General features: G+C 40.4%; 1 protein-coding gene across 7 annotated transcripts in view; it reads right to left on the reverse strand.

Annotated features, from left to right (window-relative positions):
• Positions 1 to 566: 566 nt before the first annotated feature.
• The window catches only part of BNIP3 (BCL2 interacting protein 3), a 23,420-nt gene continuing 5,082 nt past the window's right edge, over positions 567 to 18,904 (reverse strand). For 3 of the 7 annotated variants that reach the window (XM_086989607.1, XM_022809066.2, XM_022809067.2), the window contains 2 exons: positions 3,895 to 4,082; positions 567 to 3,674 (listed from right to left, as the gene is read on the reverse strand). In XM_086989607.1, the coding sequence (XP_086845733.1) occupies positions 3,390 to 3,674; positions 3,895 to 4,082 (473 nt within the window). In that variant the 3' untranslated portion in view covers positions 567 to 3,389. Of the gene's footprint in view, positions 3,675 to 3,894; positions 4,083 to 10,663; positions 10,949 to 11,276; positions 12,216 to 14,349; positions 14,568 to 18,904 lie in introns of those variants that run through there. The other 4 variants (XM_022809062.2, XM_086989606.1, XM_022809064.2 and 1 more) reach the window with 3 other exon arrangements.

Below are 18,904 nucleotides of genomic sequence, written 5' to 3' on the forward strand. Positions count from 1 at the left end.
ATGCGTATGATATGTGCCCATGACATGATGAAAGCGATACGGCCGGAGACCTGTTTTTCGCGATGCTGCTTTTTGCAATTTCATATTTGATTGTTTTCGGTTTTCCTCACAGATCGGGCCATAGTTTAGTTTCGCTTTAATAGCCCGAAATGATTGTATGCACGGTTTTAGGTTATATATGTGAATAGTTGGTGTGAGTTATCGTATTTGTTTGTTAACGCAATCAGTGAATTTGTTTATTGCCTTTAACTTTGGACCTAACACGTTCGGTGAATTTGGGATTTTAGGTAGGTTACGAAATAATACAAGATGTTACATAATCTCTTTTTGTTTATCGCTTGTTATGTATGCAATTTTTTAGTGGTCGAATTTGTCTACTTGACAAAACGTGTCCACAAACGTTTTCCGTTATTCTGCTTTCCGACGGACGGATATGGGCATCGTGCGCGGTCTTCCGTTGATTTTTTTCTATCTAGTTCTGCATCTATTATTAGTTCGTATCCTTTTGTATTTGTGGTTTTTTTTTCTGTTTTCAGTCACCGTCTAAATAATAATAACAATGATGATACAAAAAAGCGAAGTATTAAACATAGGCTTTTATTAATATTTCCCACTTGTCGTTTTGTCTATATCCCCATTACTACATCTGTTTACGTAGGTATATACAGTACATCGATATACACTGAATAAGTTGCTTTCAGTTACCATTATTACACGTAAATTATTTCATCATCGCCATTAATAATAATATTACTAATACTAATTACCAGTATGACGTTACCTATGTATATTCTTGCCTGTAACTTAGGCTGCTGCTATAGTTATTGGTTTCAATGTTAGGCTAGTGGTTCTAGTATGGGACAATTGGGACAGGGGAGATATTCTGAAATCCCATACGTTGTTCGATTGATGGCTTGTTATATAGGCCATGACTATATCTCCTCTTTGTTTCTGTATGCAAGAGAGGACGACGACGACGATAGGACGCATCATTACTTTTTCATTATGAAGTTATATTCTGCAGTATTAATTGCCATCTGTTTTGGTTGATTGGAATAGCATACGGATAGCAGCGCTTACTGCTGTGGCCAGAGAAGTCGATAATACATAGACGTTCTTTCTATTTAAAATCGATTTTGTCTCTGCGAGTAGTTTTTGCATAATTTCGTCTATTTTTGCTTATTTGCACTTATTTGAGGATCTACGTCTCGTAGTCGTATTCGGCCAGCATTGAGATGGTTGTCCTTTTTTCACTTAAGTTCTAACCACCTTTGAATACGGCGAAGCGATTTATTAACTGTCTTCGGAGTGTAGAAATATATATATTTATTGCAGACCTCGTTATGTAGACACTTTTGTGTATGCTTCGAAATAGTTTGTTAGATCACCTCTCTTGCTATATCAACACAACAACTAAATACTGCAAACCGCCTGGCAAGTTTCTTCAATCCTCGTACACAATACGCAAATAGATATACTACTTGTTGGTTTGTTTCCTTTAGAATCTCTGACATCTTCCCACTATCGATTTTTCCCGACTACACTACTTTTTAATTTCGGAATTGCTCACCGCGTCTTGAAATTTTTGTAAGCGGGAAATAGCTAGAAGAGCGCAGACAAGAAAAACTGACAAAATACTATAGCGTAGGATTTAACTTCCTAGCGTCTTTTAAATTTGGTACATTGGTTGTGGATAAAGAGAATTATTCTCAGTTTTAAATCCATGCTGTCGCTTACATAAGCGTATGTCCCGTAGTTGATTAAAGCCGCCACTTGTTTTCTACTGGAAAGGAAGAAACAAACGACTATGGGATACGATATTTCTTCTCGAAGGTGGAAAAAAAATGTGGGATGAACCGCTGTTTGCAACGAAATTACGGGTTTTGCGAAGCGATACTTAGCTTGTTTACCAAATAAGGGTCTCAAATCGAGCCCTTTTTCCCAATGAGACCACCTTCAGTCCTAACACGTTTGTTTTAGTCAATCGAGCCACTGATCGACGCCAACGTTTGCAATATTCATAGCTCGGGTAAAAGACTGTAAGAACTAGAACATTGCAAGTTAAATACAAGGGAATGGAGAAGCTGGGGGTGCGATAGAGCTCGGAACAAACTAGGCAGAAAATGTTTAGGGGCAAGCCACTCATACAGTTGATGATTTTTATTGCTTTTTTTTTAATAATCATAGATCTTATTCCTACGTTTCGTCTCTAACAAGCTAAGTAAGCCAATGCGCTTGGTCCTTCGATCCTTACTGGCTAATCTCGTAAGCGATAATGTGTAATCAACACAAATTTGTCTATCCACTAAAAGACAATTTTTTCTTTTTTCTTTTGGCCTGTGTTGTGACAATTCTCATTCACATGGGCTAGTAATTAGACATGAACCGACATCGCCATACTTTTAGAGAGCTAGCATTCAAACAATTTTAACTTCCTTAGAATGTCATTTCTATCTCTTGCTGCGTATTAGGATTCAATTGATATCCATTTGGGCTTACTTCTTATTAACAGGGCATTGTACCTAATTGTATATATTTATATATATTTTAGATTACTGTTATTACTACATAATCGTACATTAGATATTGGCGCTCGTGTTCTGCTCACGATGTGTTTCTGCTCCGTGTCTAATGCAAATTGCGACACATGTCTGTCTCCGGTGCACGCGAAATGGTAGAGGTATGTCGTGTTGTCGTCTGTCTTGATTATCGAGGACCAAAGGCCATTACCATTACTACAGTCTTTCTGTTCGTTGTTTTCTTTTCCTGTATTTTCTTTTTGGTCCTCAGCGGTCGCCCAGTGGTTAGCGTCTATTCGACGTGAGGGTGGGGAACCAAACAGATAGCAGCACTAATGATGGTTCCGGGGATTTTGTGAACACAAAGAGCAAGTTGTTACTTAATTAACCTTTTTCTCGATTGTCATCCACTGGAGGTCTGCCGTTTGTTAAATAAGCTCGACTGATCTTTTTCCCTTATCTCGCTTACATCGACTACGAATTGCTATCGTCAACGTTGACTTTGCCACTTGCATGGACATTTAAAATGCAGCTTAGGATCTGTTACTTATAAATGTTTCACTTCGATATATCCATTCTATCATTGTAAGCTGAATACGCTTATTCGTAGATAGGGCAATGACTGAGCACCACCAAACTAGTTTCTGCCTTAATTCCAGCTCGCCTCCGGTGACCTCTAGAGATGCGTAGTGCCTACAAGAGTCGTTCGTGATCGACGCAACAGCTGCTGTTGCTGATGTTGATGCTTGTATCGTCACTGTGGAATAGTATATATAGTATATAATAATTCAATGATCTTATCATCATCCTGCTTTTGGGTCCTCCAGCTTTTTCCTGCCCCCTTCCAACCATCATTGATGTCCGCGTTCCCTAATCAAGCCCAATAACAGAGAGGTTACGCGCGGCGCTCCACCGCTTGCCAAAGAACAGGCCGATGCCGGCTCCAAGGATGATCGACAAGAGGTTCGAGAAAACAAAGAGCGGTAGCACTTCGCTGATTACACCCTTGCGAATCACCCGCGAGTGTCGGAGTGACAGATTTGCTTTTCCAGACTGACCACCATATTTGAGGTCACGCGCAGACACAGACGATTCCGGTCGACCGCTCCAGTCCCAAATCCATTCACTTGGGTCAGCGTCCTTGTAGTGTAGCATCTACAGGAGCGAAGAAAATCAAGCAAAAGGTTTATTAGAGCTCTACTACAAAATAATATGGCTATTTATCAAGCGAAATGGGATTTGCGCTCGAGAGAACGTAAACTGGCACTGGAGTATTGAATAATTTCACCTACAATTATGCCTCCTGTAGGAGCTTGAAACGCTATAAAAAATGAAAGGCTATAAAACAAATCGCTGTGTAGCTCATCCAACGCACATCGTCGTGAACAGAGAGGTTACTGGCAAGACTCTTTGGAGTACGGGGTGAGCAGTAGCCAGAGTTCTTAAGAGAACTCTGATTCGATTCGCGCTGAGCCTCGAGAAGTAGCTTTTCTATTTGCGATGCTGGTAGTAAAGGCGGGGTCGACGGATGCGATGCTGCGTAGTAAAGATCCACCCATGAGTCTGAAAAACAACAACGAAATTTCGACGTTAGTATAATGTTGCTGTTTGTCTAAACAGATGTCCTACTAGAAGTTCATATGCAATGTTCACCGCTTTTGTTCGGATAATTTTGTATTTATAACTATAAACTAATACACCTGACCTTAGCCTCATTTCTAAACGATTCCTGATTACCTATACCGATCTAACTGAATTTATCATATTTTGGAAATATTCAAGTAAATTAACTAGTGTAATTTCCTTGAACAGTGAGAGTAATGCTACTGTACTATTTGTTAATGTTGCACGAAGCAACGCACGGCCCAGATGTTATAAGTTAAGGTCACTGAAGGCCCTATTAGTGACGGTAGAAATTTTCCTTATAATTTTATATAATGATCCGGATTCGCGTACGCCAGACACACTCGTTAATCGAAATGTTTGGCCCCATTGTAACAAATTCGTAGTTTACTCTAAGACTTCGGGACAGCATTTCTAATATTTCAGTCAAAAATAATCTTCTGCAATTTAACAAATGACATGTGTAAATTGGACAAAAGTTTGTCACCTAGTAAAATCAAGGTGACCTAACTCGCAACTTTATTACGGAAAAACTGTGTTAGTAATGAGCCGATACACGGCGTTGATTATTACTATTGACTAAACAGTTCGTACAACTCGTTCTTCAACCTATTCCAAGCAAGCAGTAGGCGGCGATTCCTTGTATCTTTTTTTACCTTGTATCTTTTGCTGCTGTGGAATATTATATGATCGATTACGATTGAATTAAATTTTTAGTTTTATGAAATATTTCTGCATTGTAGCTCATTTTCTATTAGAATTCGCATGTACTCCATGCACCCATCTATTCAGTTAATACAAGTACCAACATTTTTCAGCAGAAAACATGAGTATATAAATCCTGGAAAAATGGTTAAATTATGTCTACATAATGTGGGACTGTGGGCGATAAACTCAAACTCACTTTTAGCCTTATCATCACGAAGCAGCAACCGTCATCAGCGATATTCCGTCGCTTGTTAAATGATTGCAGGTTTACGTGTCCATACAACGCGAATTAACAACTATGACGTGTATTCTTTAGAGCCTTTTACTTTTTTGTTCTAGTGACGTCGGTTAGCGGGAAGTTACGCCACAAATGCCGAATATCCCCTAGCAACCCATTTGAGATTGAGTAGAAACAAGCAGTTTCATTGCGAAAATTCTGCTTTATTGTTACAGTATTATCAACGATAGCTTTCAACCGGTTTTGAATAAGCTCTATGTAAAATAAAACATACATCTGGATAGCTCTAGCTGATTGAATAGACTTACTGTTAAAACGCAAAATTTCTAGAGATAGCCTTTTGAATCAAGCGCGAACTGGTTCTATAAAATCTATGATTATGATAACGTTAAGATTAAATAATAGATCTTCCCAACCTGAATCAATGCCATCTTGTAGTCGGGTTTATAAATAAGAACACGTCCTTACGAGTTGAGAAATACGTTACAACAGAGAAGGTTCTTTAATGGAGTAGGTCCTTTAACGCAGAATATTAACTGCAAATTCTTGCTACTATTGATTGTCGAATTTGATATGGTAATTCGCTTTAGTAGGTTCCATATATGTCTGCCACCGTAACATAGTGAAGGCTGTCCTCCTTGAAAAATTTCTAAAGTAACGATATCTCCTAATTATTTAATTAGTTTAAGTTCTGCTCTAACGTATGTTGATTTGATATAAATGCACGTTTTACTACTAGACGACAACAGAAAATGCCTTCAAAGGTAGTCGTCTGTTGTGCGTTCGGCACTTTCGTGACTCACTAACTATTTCTAGTGTCAGCCGGTCCCCAATTCTTGAAACTCCTACAAAACCCCCGCTAATAAATTAATGCCATAGTGTCCTACCAACGCTACTTCAACAAAACGCTGACTTAGCGACATAGCAATGCGCAGCTATATAATCTAAATGATTTACTATTACCTGGGGGCTCTTTCTTGTTCCTTTAATCGATACCACCACCAAGTGTTGTTCAGATGTTTGTCCAACAAACAGTGTGCGGTCTAAAAAAAAGTACTGATGAAGTGATTAATTACAGAGCTCAAAAGCCACTAAGTATTGCGAATAAAGTGGCAGCACTTTAGGACATTCTGCCAACGAAAGTAAACTTAAGTTTCATTAAATCTACGGCAACCATTTCCATTATTGTTCAATTCAATAGAAATATTAACTGTGTCAGTCAATCCGTGTTCTGTCTCAGGACGTCGCCTTGAATGACTAATAGAATAGATATTAAACTGGTTCTGACAGCCGTGGTAGCAAGAGTCAGGGCTCGTCTATCTTTCTCGTTACAGTCTACTGCATCGCTACCCGGCCGTTTAACGATGCCTACTGGTAACGGATATCCAGCTACTTGTCATGCAGCGCTGCTGCTTACAACCGCGATCAGGCAAAAGCGCGAATATGTGTATACAATCATTACAAAAAACGCGCTTAGAACCATGTTCGCGCGCAGAAAAGAAGGGCATATTGGTTGCCACTCGTTGTGACATCAACAAACAAACATAACAGGCGCTGCAAGAGCTATCGCAATAGGAGGGGAAGAAAAGTGGAGAGGAATGAGAATACATGAAAGTTGTCCTCATCGTCTTATTATAGCCGTTGTCCCTGTTATTGGTGTCCTATAGCAATAGGCCGATTGCATTTAAGACGGTGCAACAGGAAAACAAAACAGAACAGAAAAGCATAGTAGCTAAACAGAAAGTGCCAGCTAAAGTTGGCCTAACTGCGCATTTACTGCGACGACAATTAATACAGGGTGCTTAACTGTTATTTTATCTGCAGGTTAGGGACATGCGATAGTAAACGTAATTTGTTTTTAGGCTGCAGGCGAATATTTTCATAGAGGATGATTCGAAAAAACCCAATTAAAGCTCTGGGCTTGATAGTAAAAAAAGAATACTTGAAAACATGTCGCGGTGGGAAGCGGCTCATTATTATCAGGACGGAATAATTAGTGGTGAAACCCAGTCTTAGATGTTTTAGCTCGAATGAGAAAGTTTGTGTGAATGAAACTGTTAATTGCAGGGAGAAACGACCCCGCGACACACTATCTAGTGAGCCATAATGTTAAGTATTGATAGAAAAATGAAAAAAAAAGGTGGGCCAGGCGTAGACTACGTCATGCAAAATTGTTATTAACATTTGATTAGTTCGTTGGGTCGCATGGTTAATTACGGTAGCGTCAATCGCAATCCTCTATTCTCACATTATCTAAGCACTAAGTTAAAGCAAATAGATAGAAAAAAAAAACATTATCCTATTTCCTTATAAACCAGATAGATGTCATATGCGACAGTCCTAAAATATGAAATAAATGTACGGAGCTGTTCTAATCGCGGACCACTCGAATCGCTAATTATAGTTTAGGTTCAGTTCAATAGGTTTATCACTGCCGTTTGTATATCAAGAAAAAAAACCTTGAATGTTATTATCATTAGGCACTTGTAAACCAGATAAAAACAAAGGCTTCACATTTGTAAGTAACTCTGTAAAAATAAATCATTCTAGCGACGCAAACAAGTGAGCTAACTTTGATGTAACTGTAGTACTCGAACTGAGTACTACAGTTACATCAAAGTTCGTTGACACCCTCCAAAACCAGTACCAGACAAGCCTTAAAAGTCTAGAAGCCTATAAGATAAGCCTAGAAGATTATCTAATCTACAAAGTTGTAAGCCTGAATATTATATTAGGCGAAACTCCAGCAAACGTTTCTATGATGGTAGGGCAAAGAACATACCAAAAATAGAATTCTCTGGTTTATTCTAAACTAAGATTGCCTTATATGAAGATATTTTTATTCTAAGAATCGAATATACAACCCATTGTTGATTTCAATTTGAATTTCTTTTTGAATTTGAACTTTTTTAACAGTTACCTTCAGGTTTATTAGAGCTAGGTAATACAATGATTATGATATTACCAATAGTGGAGATACTCTCAAAATGCAATCAATTAGATGTAAGTGAGTAGCGATATCAAGCTTCTTCACACTACAGTAGTGACACAATTGACCGAACCGTTGTCGGCTCGCACGCAGGGCAATAGTTCATTGCCCCTAGGCATCTATTTTGATAATATTAGGTAAATGAACAAAACGAATTTCTGTCTTACAACACACGTACACGAATGAAGGGATCGTGAGTGCTACTGTCTGGAACAGTTTGCAAAAGGTAAATTACTCGAGTAGCCAATTGATTAGGCTGCTAACTTTGTCCCATCAAAGTATCGGAGGTTGTTTCAGTCAGTTGATAGCAGTTTCTTTCTAATGCTAGCATGTGTTTCATTATCCTGTCAAATATACATATCTACATACAGCCGCCGCACTACGTTTATATCGGTTGTTTCGTTTGGCCATCTCAGTCTAGCGCCATTTTGTACGACAAGTTCTAAACTAAACCACTAGCAGATAACTGCTGGAAGCGCAGAAATATTTAGTCGAGCTTCTGCCCATACCAATTTATACTAAGAATAGCACCTACCATTAAATCTCTTTCTATATTCTATAAATGAGTGACCTAAAATCAGCTAGGTTACTCTAAACCGCCATATTTGTGCGACCAAACGAACCTTTGACAACTGTCACAGTAGCGACTGGAAGAAACAAAATCATCAATGATGCTATAGGGGCCCTTTTTCACATGTTTAACTTTGCCTACGGTTGATAGTTAATCGCATGGGGGCGACAAGAACAATAATCTGTTATGTTTGCCCTCTCACGTTAAACACAAGGACTGCTTGGTGGCTTTGAGGTGGGTTTGTTTTGCACGATGCTGCCTCTTTCAGTGTCGACGTCCTTCCATCATTGCGATTAACCAGTCAGGATGGTGGGACCTCCATTAATGCGCAATACCCACATTCTGATATAAATAGTCTGAGACGTTGAATAACACTCACTATAATCCTTTATCCTTGAATCGTTGTAAGCTACAGATAGTACAGCTTTCTCACATGACAGAAATGGTGACATTCATCCGGATGCTACAGATTACACAAATGTATTTCTTTAGGTATCTTCTTTAGTATCTTTAGGTATCTCAGTGTCTTATGTATATTATAGATTTCATACAGTTTGACTCTTCGTTTTACTTCTGTTAAAGAATCAGAATAATTAGATGCAATAAAAATAAAAGTAAAAAAGAAAACTGTCCAGAGATGTTTGCCATATATCGGAGTTTTGGTTACTTAGAAAAATGGTAACTGCCACTATTAAAATTAACCTATAATTGCTAATAGTACTGCAATATAGAACGTTGCGTTGTAACAATCGCCCAAAAGGAACAGAACGCCAGCGTTAAGTTTGAAGGGGACAGCGAGCTCCCATTATCAGGGATGACCACTGGTATAGTTTACCGCTACCTTCTGAATGCAAGCGCATATGCACGCGTTTCAGCTTATAGATTACGCGGCGTGTTATCTGTGGAAAAACATTATTTGCTTCCACTTCGATACAGTTATCAACACGAAGACGATTGGCATTTTGCATCCGCTGCCCGTTCATTCGTTTGTTTTGTGGATGGATGGACACGTTGCTGTGCGTCCCGAGCCATGTCAGTGCTCTCCTTTTCTGCCGCGTTCATCAGAGTCGTAAACGATGCTGTTACTCTCGCTGCTGCTGTGGACCACAAATGATATCAGCTGCATGCCCCTTACTGAATGCCAGCAAACGAGAGGCTTACAATTCTCCAACGAGGCTAGCACTGAAATGCCTCTGACGGCGGCTGCTTAACTACCATCCGTTGCGATCCGATTATGATGCACTGGGTGGATCAGCTTCAGAGGCGTTATAAACGCTGCCCCTATACGCTCTTCTCTGCTTCCACTTCATTTTTGTGGCGGTCCAGTTGAGTGAGTGTACTCCCATAGTAACGAAAAAATATATCTACGATCATATCATATTCAGCTGGTATATTTGTGTATAACAATGCCTAGACACAATAACGATGAAAGTAACATATATAACAGATAATACAGATAACGTAGTATCTCACCTATATTAATGTCATCAACGGCCGAGATAGACTTTCTTTTATTTATTATTTAAATGTATAACTATTCAACAATGCAAATATTCCATTGGAAACAAAATCATGATTTGCAACTGAAATATAAGTAAGAGCAGATTAACTTGTAATACAAGTAATTTGCTTAGTCTTTGAAGCAAATCGAACCATGATTATTGAAACAGTGTTACGTTGATACTTAATTGTGAAAACTCTTGTTCTGTTTTTGCCCGACCATTCCCCGCACTGTTCTGCGGTGAATATGCATGGTTTCTCAGTATCGCTATACCTGTTTCCTTTTCAACTTCCAGCTCGGTGTGGCAGTGATCCCGATATATCATTATATATATTGGTTTGGTCAAGCAGCGTCTGCAGCAAAACTCGCAAACAACAAATGCATTACTATAAAGCACTATTATACATATACGTGAATAGCTATCGTCTTCTGTCCCTCATCGACCTGCTCGAAAATACGACATGATTACAGTGCAAAGAACCATCATCACGCATACTACTGTATGTGTAGTTACCTAGAATAGGATCTCCTTCTGTTGCGTTGGCCAACAACTCATTGGCAGTGATCCCGCGCCTGGTAAGCGCGTACGGCGATGAAAACGTAGTCATTTTTTCGACCATCGTCAAATGCGTATAGACAGTACCTGACGAGCCTGGCCCGACGAGGCCTTTCTGCACAGGGCCAATTGTTTCTCGTTTGCTGAGGCAGTTTTTCTTATCTAGCCGTTCCCCTCACTTCGCACTTCAAAACTGTTTTTTTCACACGTATCGGCACATATACGACAATCGATGGTGGGCAACTGCAGCAAAAGCCACAAAAATCAGTAGCACTGTCAATGTATGGTTGCAGGTGTCTTTCGATTCTAATCGAATCTGCCACCCGCCTATCTTACGCACCGAAGCTACTATGTATCCTACTACATAGCAAATGCCAACCAAGAGGGGGCATCTACTCGCTCGTTCTACAAGTACTTTGGCGCACTGGCAAATACTAATGCGTGTTTTTATTTGCGCTTATTTGGATATCACTTTTCACTACAGTTTTGTCGCTACTAACATCAATTCTCAGATTTTCTTTGCTCTCGCATGACGCTTTTTAACTCAAATGAAGAATTGATTGACACACACTTGCGTAGGTTTTTTGTAGTATCATTGTTTGACACGTCCTTTCAGATCGACACACGGCCGTTGTTCACCGACTGGCCGCGTTATTTTGACAGTATTTGTCGTTAGTCGACTTTAAAATCGATGTTTGCGTGAACTAAGCAACCAATATTATAGTCACCGATAGAGCAGTTTCCACTCTACAAGCACGGTGGCCCAGTGGGAAAGAGCCACCAGGTGAGGGTCGACAATCAGCTGATCTCCACGTGCGCAGGAGTTCTTTTAGGTTATACCCAAAGCTCGCTTCGTTGTTCCCTGCACTCTCCATTCGCCTAAGTTGGGCTACCTCAACCGACAACTGATACATTCATCTACTGGTAATGGCGCAGACAATTAGGGAATGTTTGGGCGCTGTTTAGGCCTGAGGTAGGCATTTGTACCAACGGTAGGTTACGTCAGGCTATGCAGAACAAAAGCAGCCACAGCCGCTGTAGCCGATCAGCCTTATCTAGTATAGAAAGCAGTCTCGCTGGCCGTTTCGGCTGACAACAACTACGTAGCAGTGACGGCAGTCGACGTCTTATGGCGCGGCGTGAAATTGCAACTCTTTTTTCCAGTGCAAACATATATGTCTCATTATGTCATTACACTCAAGGCGGCTATGATGGCAGAGGCGAAAACGACGACCATGACCGTAATATCGATAATAATAATAATAATACGAATAAAATTCTGTACTAAACGATTTGCAAACAATGTCGATTCAACCACCTGGCTACTGCTAGTTCCACTAGTACCAAAATACCGTAGTCGTGTTCCGAAGGAGGAGAAAAGAAAACGCGTCGGTAACAAGAACAAGCAAGAAGAATATCGGTCATATTTTACAGGCGTGTACTAGACGAATGCACCGCTGTCGCCGGTTACGACGTAATATTAACTTCCGCAATGGTATCTAATACATACTTAAATACAATGTGCCTTATTGCATCGACGCAAGGCATTGACCACCTAACGATTCAATCGATAAAATGGTTTTGATCTCAACGCAAATGTCAGCCTGGTCTACAATACAGCGTGCAACGCCGACGGTAAAACGAAGCAATAGCCAAAAATGATAGCGCATTTAGTCCTACATTGAGTATACACAACAGAGCCAGGAGTAGGTTTTGCTAAAACAACTATTCATTCAACGTAGTATATCTATAACGTACAACAAACATGCGTTGTCAGTCTGTGTGTGTGTCGATGAGTCTGTGATGGCGCACGGTGTTTGGCTGGGCGTTTAACACGCGAATAAGTGGCGCCTGTTGTAAAGATTAGCTCGTCAAGCGTCAACAGCAGTTGAATCAGCAATAGCAACAGTAGCAGAAGCACGGCGGTGCTAAAAGCAACTCTAGCAGCAGTTCAAACCCGGTAAACAAACAGGAACACGCATCATAGCGACGTTGTTTTTCTGGAGAAAGAAACAGACATTCCTTTTTGGGGGGCAGGGGGAGTGGCGTAAGGGGAGGGATGAGCTTTTGGTGGGCCTTTTCCACAGCCATCTCACAACTGAGAAACTGAATACGCAGGCGGGTCAAGAGGGTTAAAGTTAATTCTTAGTATGTGAAAAGGATACAGAAAAATTAGGATGGATGAGAAATGAAGAGTACTAGTAGAGGTCACTCGGAAACAAAGCGCATGATAACACATCGCAGTTACTGGTCGCCAAGAAGAATAATTCATAAACTTACACCGGCAAGATTTTTGCTGTCTTATGTGTTCGTTGATCAAAGAACTTTAAAAGCACAGATTGTGCTTTTCATTCTAATGAGTTCGTATGATATTTCGTCAAAACAAAGTACTTGTTTGATGATTCTGCTTCTTTACAATGTTTTAAATTTGCCCACAAATAGTTGGACGTTTTTTTGTCCGGCAATTCATATAGAATCCATGATAATAATATTAATACTAGTTTACTAGTCGTCAATTAGCTAGTTTCTATATAGCTAGAAATAGATCTCACATTAAATACATATCTGATTGCATTCGGTCCAGTTTTGTACACCAAACATTATATAGCCTAAACCGATTCGAGGATTTCCCCGTTGCAAAGCAATCCCATACACGCACACCTTTTCCAGCTCTGGTATCTCTAAGCTCTATGAATGACCTAGATTTCAATCTTGTGACTAGTTAAGCATATGTGGTTAAACGTTTAACTACTCGTTCCGTTACGTATCTCTGCTAAACACTGCGTTTTTGCCATTGTGAATATCTCCCAACCACTAAAAATGCATTTGTTACATCGTTCCCAAATGGCCAAAAACTGCACTGATATATATGAACTTTGAAACGTATCTAAACGAATCGTCTTGCTATATTCGTACTGCGTCTTCTCTCGACTTGGAGAAAATGTCTGAATATATGCAGTCGGACGTGGGCCGTGTCCCCGTACGACATTGATAAATAATAAAATAATATTACGATGACAAGTGACCCTGATTGGCAATACAAGCGAACGCACGAGAACAACACACAAAGCCATACGACTTGTAGCATGGACTCCATATATAACTACTATGTAAGTAATACATTTATTCCATCAGATAACATGTCTGCCACGTAAATCATGCGGTGCTATCATCAAACTAATTGCTAAATATACATGCATTTGTATAATAATAATAATAATAGCGGGCGTAAGCCGATAGTAGCAGCTCGTTTGGTCACATCTGCTATGATGTAAGCCTGAACGACAAGCTCTCTTCTGACTATACGAAAAAGTATCTAGTTAAAACCAGCGAAACGAGCACTTCATCACTACCAGATCTTGTTTTTTGAAATAAATACATAATCCCTTATTCTTATAATGTAGAGTAAGTTTTTTTGACTACCGTACTCTCCCGGTGTTTAACTACACCTATGACAATACTAAAGAGATAGTACTTCGTTTCATTTATACATGCTACTTGTACGATGTAAAACGGGGTCGAAGAAATTGTTTATAATTTACACAGGTAGCAAATGAAAAATTTTACTTGTAAATATTCGCTGTTTATGGCTGCCAAAAAACCGCTTGTGCTCTGGAAGCATAAAAACATAACAGGTTCCTTACGGCATTGTAATCTCCTGTCGGCGTACGTGGAAATCGTAGCAGATAGAGGATTCGGGGGGTACGAGGCCATTGGACCCACGCTTTGGTCAACTTAGCTTGGCCACAACACTACGACTAAGGATAGAATTATGTTAATGCTCATCTCAGGGCACTCATCGTCGCCAAATAACCATGAAGCCTACAATGGCTTAGGGGTGCTTATCCGTCTGCCTATTCATCCAGGATACTTTTCCAAAGCTATACTAGGTTAGCATCCAGCAATCGCGTCGGTTTCGCTCGCTCTAAAAAAGAGGCCGCCGCTATCTTTTAATCCACCAGGACTCCTAGCAGTGTACTGTTTTTATACTTCTAGTCTTTTTCCGTTATAAGCCTACTTTCACCCCAGCCCATCCTGCATAAAGTAAAGGATGGTGCTGTATGGGCCAAAACTTGCTTAATGCTGTTGTCGAAAATAAATGACGCCAAGAAAGGAAAATATTTCTGTATGTTCGTCAAAGACTCTTCTGTTATGTGGCCTACTCACTCTAGCTCTCGAGCTCGTTACTCGACAACCAATTTGTTTTCGAGGAAAGTTAGTTCAAGACACCTGCATCGTTGGCACAAACAACCTTGCTGTTATGTGGGTTATATAATAGGGCAAAGGAGGGGCTGCATGGGCCACACAGGGGTATATCACTCAACAAAGCTACAGGCAAGGTGCTTTTCTTCATAGAAGGGGCTATGACTATAGCTAAAGAAGGCAATGCTCAATAAACATTTAGTGCCAAGTTAGGTGGATAAAAAATAATGATTCGACTAGCATCGATTCACATAGAGCTCTGCGCAGTGCGAAGCTGGAGTTTAGACGGCCCAGCAGTGGCACATCCTGTTCGACTTTTTTCTTTATTTAAACTTTTAAATACATTCTATCCGAGCAGTGAGGAGGAAAAGCGATATCGTACCATTCCGAACATCATAGCACTGAAGTTTGTATGACCATGACCATGCCTCTGTTACAGATAAATATTTATTCTAGAACCTTACCGATTGTCAACAATAAGGTGCATACTTTGACAATATTTTTTTGTCCGAATGATACGCTACTTTAATAAAATGGGCAACATTTTTCTCAAGTGCAACCACATATGACACGTTGACAATATCAACATATGATTTAGCGAACGCGGGAATACGAAGCCTCAACTCATCTACCAAGCTGAGTTGTATCCCGAGGCTTTTTCAGTTACACTGAAGAATTAACATCCATGGTGCGCAGTTTCATAAAAGCCCTAAATACAATCGCCCCTATAGCTTCGCCATTCCAGCCTATATAACTCCACCCTGTCCTACACTTGTTCTAATGGCTGTCCAGTTTAACTAGTTAGTAAACAATTGTGTTACAATATATGGCATTACATCAGCTCAAAGAAGGAAAAATTGTGTAGTATAAAGGCATCACGATTAACGTCTGTACTCTAGTACTATAGATGAAGAATAGAAGAAATATAAAAGTATAAAAAAAACTTTTTTAATCTCGTGTCGCTGCTATAGGCTGCCATAGTTATCATAGAAAGTTGCACATAGAAAGCATTCATTTGTGAAGACATCATTGGCACACTACATTCCATCGTAGTTTGTTGCAACATATTGCATTATATCAGTGAATTTCTACGGGAGTTTCCGCAGCTGTTTTCACATTGCAAACCCTTCGTGATCCTAGCGACGAAGTGCGACAACGTCGGCAGAAATCAGAATGGTGGACGATGCGCCTCATGTTTTTAGCACATGCTAGTACGTAGCTATTCTGTAGGTACGGTGTTCAGCTCAAGGAGCATTGACCCGAAGGGAGCAACCGCACCGACGTTTAAAAAGTAAACTGGCTATTAGGTCTACCAAGACGACGATGAGAACTACTATTGCTGAGTTCCGTCCAAAACGTATGAAAGCTTTTCGCGTTGAAGGGCATCAACAGATATAGCGTAACTTGAATACCCTTTATAAGCTGTCTGCTGTTTATCAGCGCTATGCTACATTTATATATCTAAACTACCTAGCCGGCCAGCGCCCAGCTGTTCCTATCTTGTTTTGCTTATCCATACCTAGCAATAGCCTCTGTGACTAACACCCGCCGTGTTGTCGCAACAGTACGACGATTGGCGAGAGCGGATGCTGATACTTGCACCACTCGCCCTCGCTATTTAACAGCCAACACAACAGCACCAATAAGAACAACACACTGGCAAGAGCGTTATTATTTCGATGAGCCTGATTTATGACAGGTTACACAACACCGGACTGAAACACATTGCTGCTTAAGACAGATGAAAGGCAATTTTTTTAGTGCCAGGTGTGCACACGACGGTAATAAGGCGACGTCCATGTTGCTTCTGCTGCTGTTGCAGCTGCAAGTCTAGCTACTGCGGCAGTGGTCGAGGTCGTTATCTTAAGTGGTATCACCGAAAAGAGAAAAGAAAATATTGGAACAGTGCTGGCACGCGTATTCCACCACTGGATAGACTGTGCGTCATTTTAGTTTCACCTCATTAACTCTAGCACTACGGTTAAGCGCCGCCGTTAAGCGCATTAAAGTGACTTCTATGAACTCACTTTAATGATTGGTAACGAACGATTATGCAAATAACGGTTGCGTTTGTATCTAAAACAAAGGCATAACGAAAAAAAAATAACTTCCAGCCGAAAATGTTTCTACAGCGGCAAAGGTTTAATAAAACGGCTATTTTGTGTTGTGCGTGTATATCTCTCGACCTCTACAGAAGGCTCCAAGCGCTTCCCCACTATTATTCATAAATGAGCATGGATAGAAGAGATGTTCTCAATAGCTGCGTATATCAATCGTTTCATCCGCTATGTTCCTTGGCATGGCAGTCATCAGTGGTCTACCAGCGACCACATGCAAATCAACTGAAGCGTCAATATGGGCCCAATAAGTGATAGATTATTGTAGTAGCTTCAACTTTTGCCTTACATCAAGTTAAACTGTGCATTGGAAATGCGAAATGCGCCACTCTGCTCATTATCACTCGCAGAACCATTTGCAATGTCATAACTTTGATTATTAATCTTGCCTTCAACCTAGCTATTACGTGCAAATGTATTATTTCAAATTGAAAATAGCTGAAAAAGACAACAGAAGCCGTGTTGTTAATAGCATATAGCCAATAGCACTCCGCACCCTAGTAATTATTTTTTAATCTATAAACCAACCGGGCATACTATATGAAGGCCATTTACTTTTAGCAACTCGAGGACAGCTGTTTAGTTGATTGGCCACGGCCTTCTATCGCTGCTGTTTTTTCAGCCGAGTACCCCTTTTCGTTTTTCTCTATAAATAGCTATAAAAGGATCAATGGATTACTTGTACGCGGCTTTAAGATTAAATACAACTGATCTTTGATGGAATAGAAAAATATAGTATTATTTGACTACCTATCGGCATGACAGGTTCTGGTTAATACCAGTTACCCTTGACGAAATAAAACCAGTTTCTAGCCAGCGAGATCGGATCTCGACTCGTGAAAACTTAAGCAAACCCTCGTAGAAGCATTAGGTTGTGATTCCCATCGTGGGAAAGCATCACATAGTTATCAACGGGCATAGCAATCTCATGAAAACGCTACCTAAATCACTGGCACGTATTATGTCGTAATGTTTATATTACAATGGCTACGAAACGGTTGTCATAGGGGGATGACATACATAAAACATCGATAACAGGCGAAACGGAAAGCTTGAATTTGTCACTCTACGATAAAACATTAAACACTTTCTTAACCTTATATCAAACAGCTAGCTCATCAATTGAATCGTTATTTCATCGTCTAGACACCAACATTATGCTCACTTGGAATTGAGGATCAAGAATGTATCCAAGTTGTTTCTGCTCCCTGAGGCCACCAACGCTGCTGCTGCTGCTGCTGCGACCGTTATTCGCACGTAGTCGCAACAGTTGCATCAGCTCCTGCTTTTCAAGCGCCCGCACGCTCTCTAATCGACTGCCAGAACCAGCGTGTTAGGGACAGCACCGGCGCTTTCGGTCTATTGTCAATCCCTCTGTGTGTCTGGGCACGGTTGCTAATTCCGGGTTGATGGCCATCGGAGCAGCAGAGAAAGCCAAAGGGGAATGCGGCCCTTAAATGCGATTTGTGGTCGCTCTTGCTGCTCCTATTCAAAATAGCGGATACCGGTAACAAGAACAACGCAGAGAACTGAAATACGGGTAATGACCCTGTTGATTCCTGTTGTTGCCGTTAGGAAGCAGGTCGCCTAAATATGGCATGACGCTAATCACAGCCATAGCCAAAAGCTGGGCTAACTTATTGGTGGCGAGAGGGAGCAAATAATAAATGAGTATAGATTCTTGACTAAGCTTCTGAATTCTACAACTTGTGCATCGTTAAAAATTAGTAGTCAGTGCGTGATCGGTCCTTACCGAACATTTAGAATCACGTTCGGAATCACAACTAATACGATATGACACTTTTGGCAAATGGGTTGCTTTATTCTTCCATGCATGTCGTTGACGCTCTCCCACTTTCAACTTCGCCGCGACAGCTGC

Source organism: Varroa destructor, unplaced genomic scaffold, assembly GCF_002443255.2.
Source record: "Varroa destructor unplaced genomic scaffold, Vdes_3.0 BEIS01000005.1, whole genome shotgun sequence".
Lineage (NCBI taxonomy): Eukaryota > Metazoa > Arthropoda > Arachnida > Mesostigmata > Varroidae > Varroa > Varroa destructor.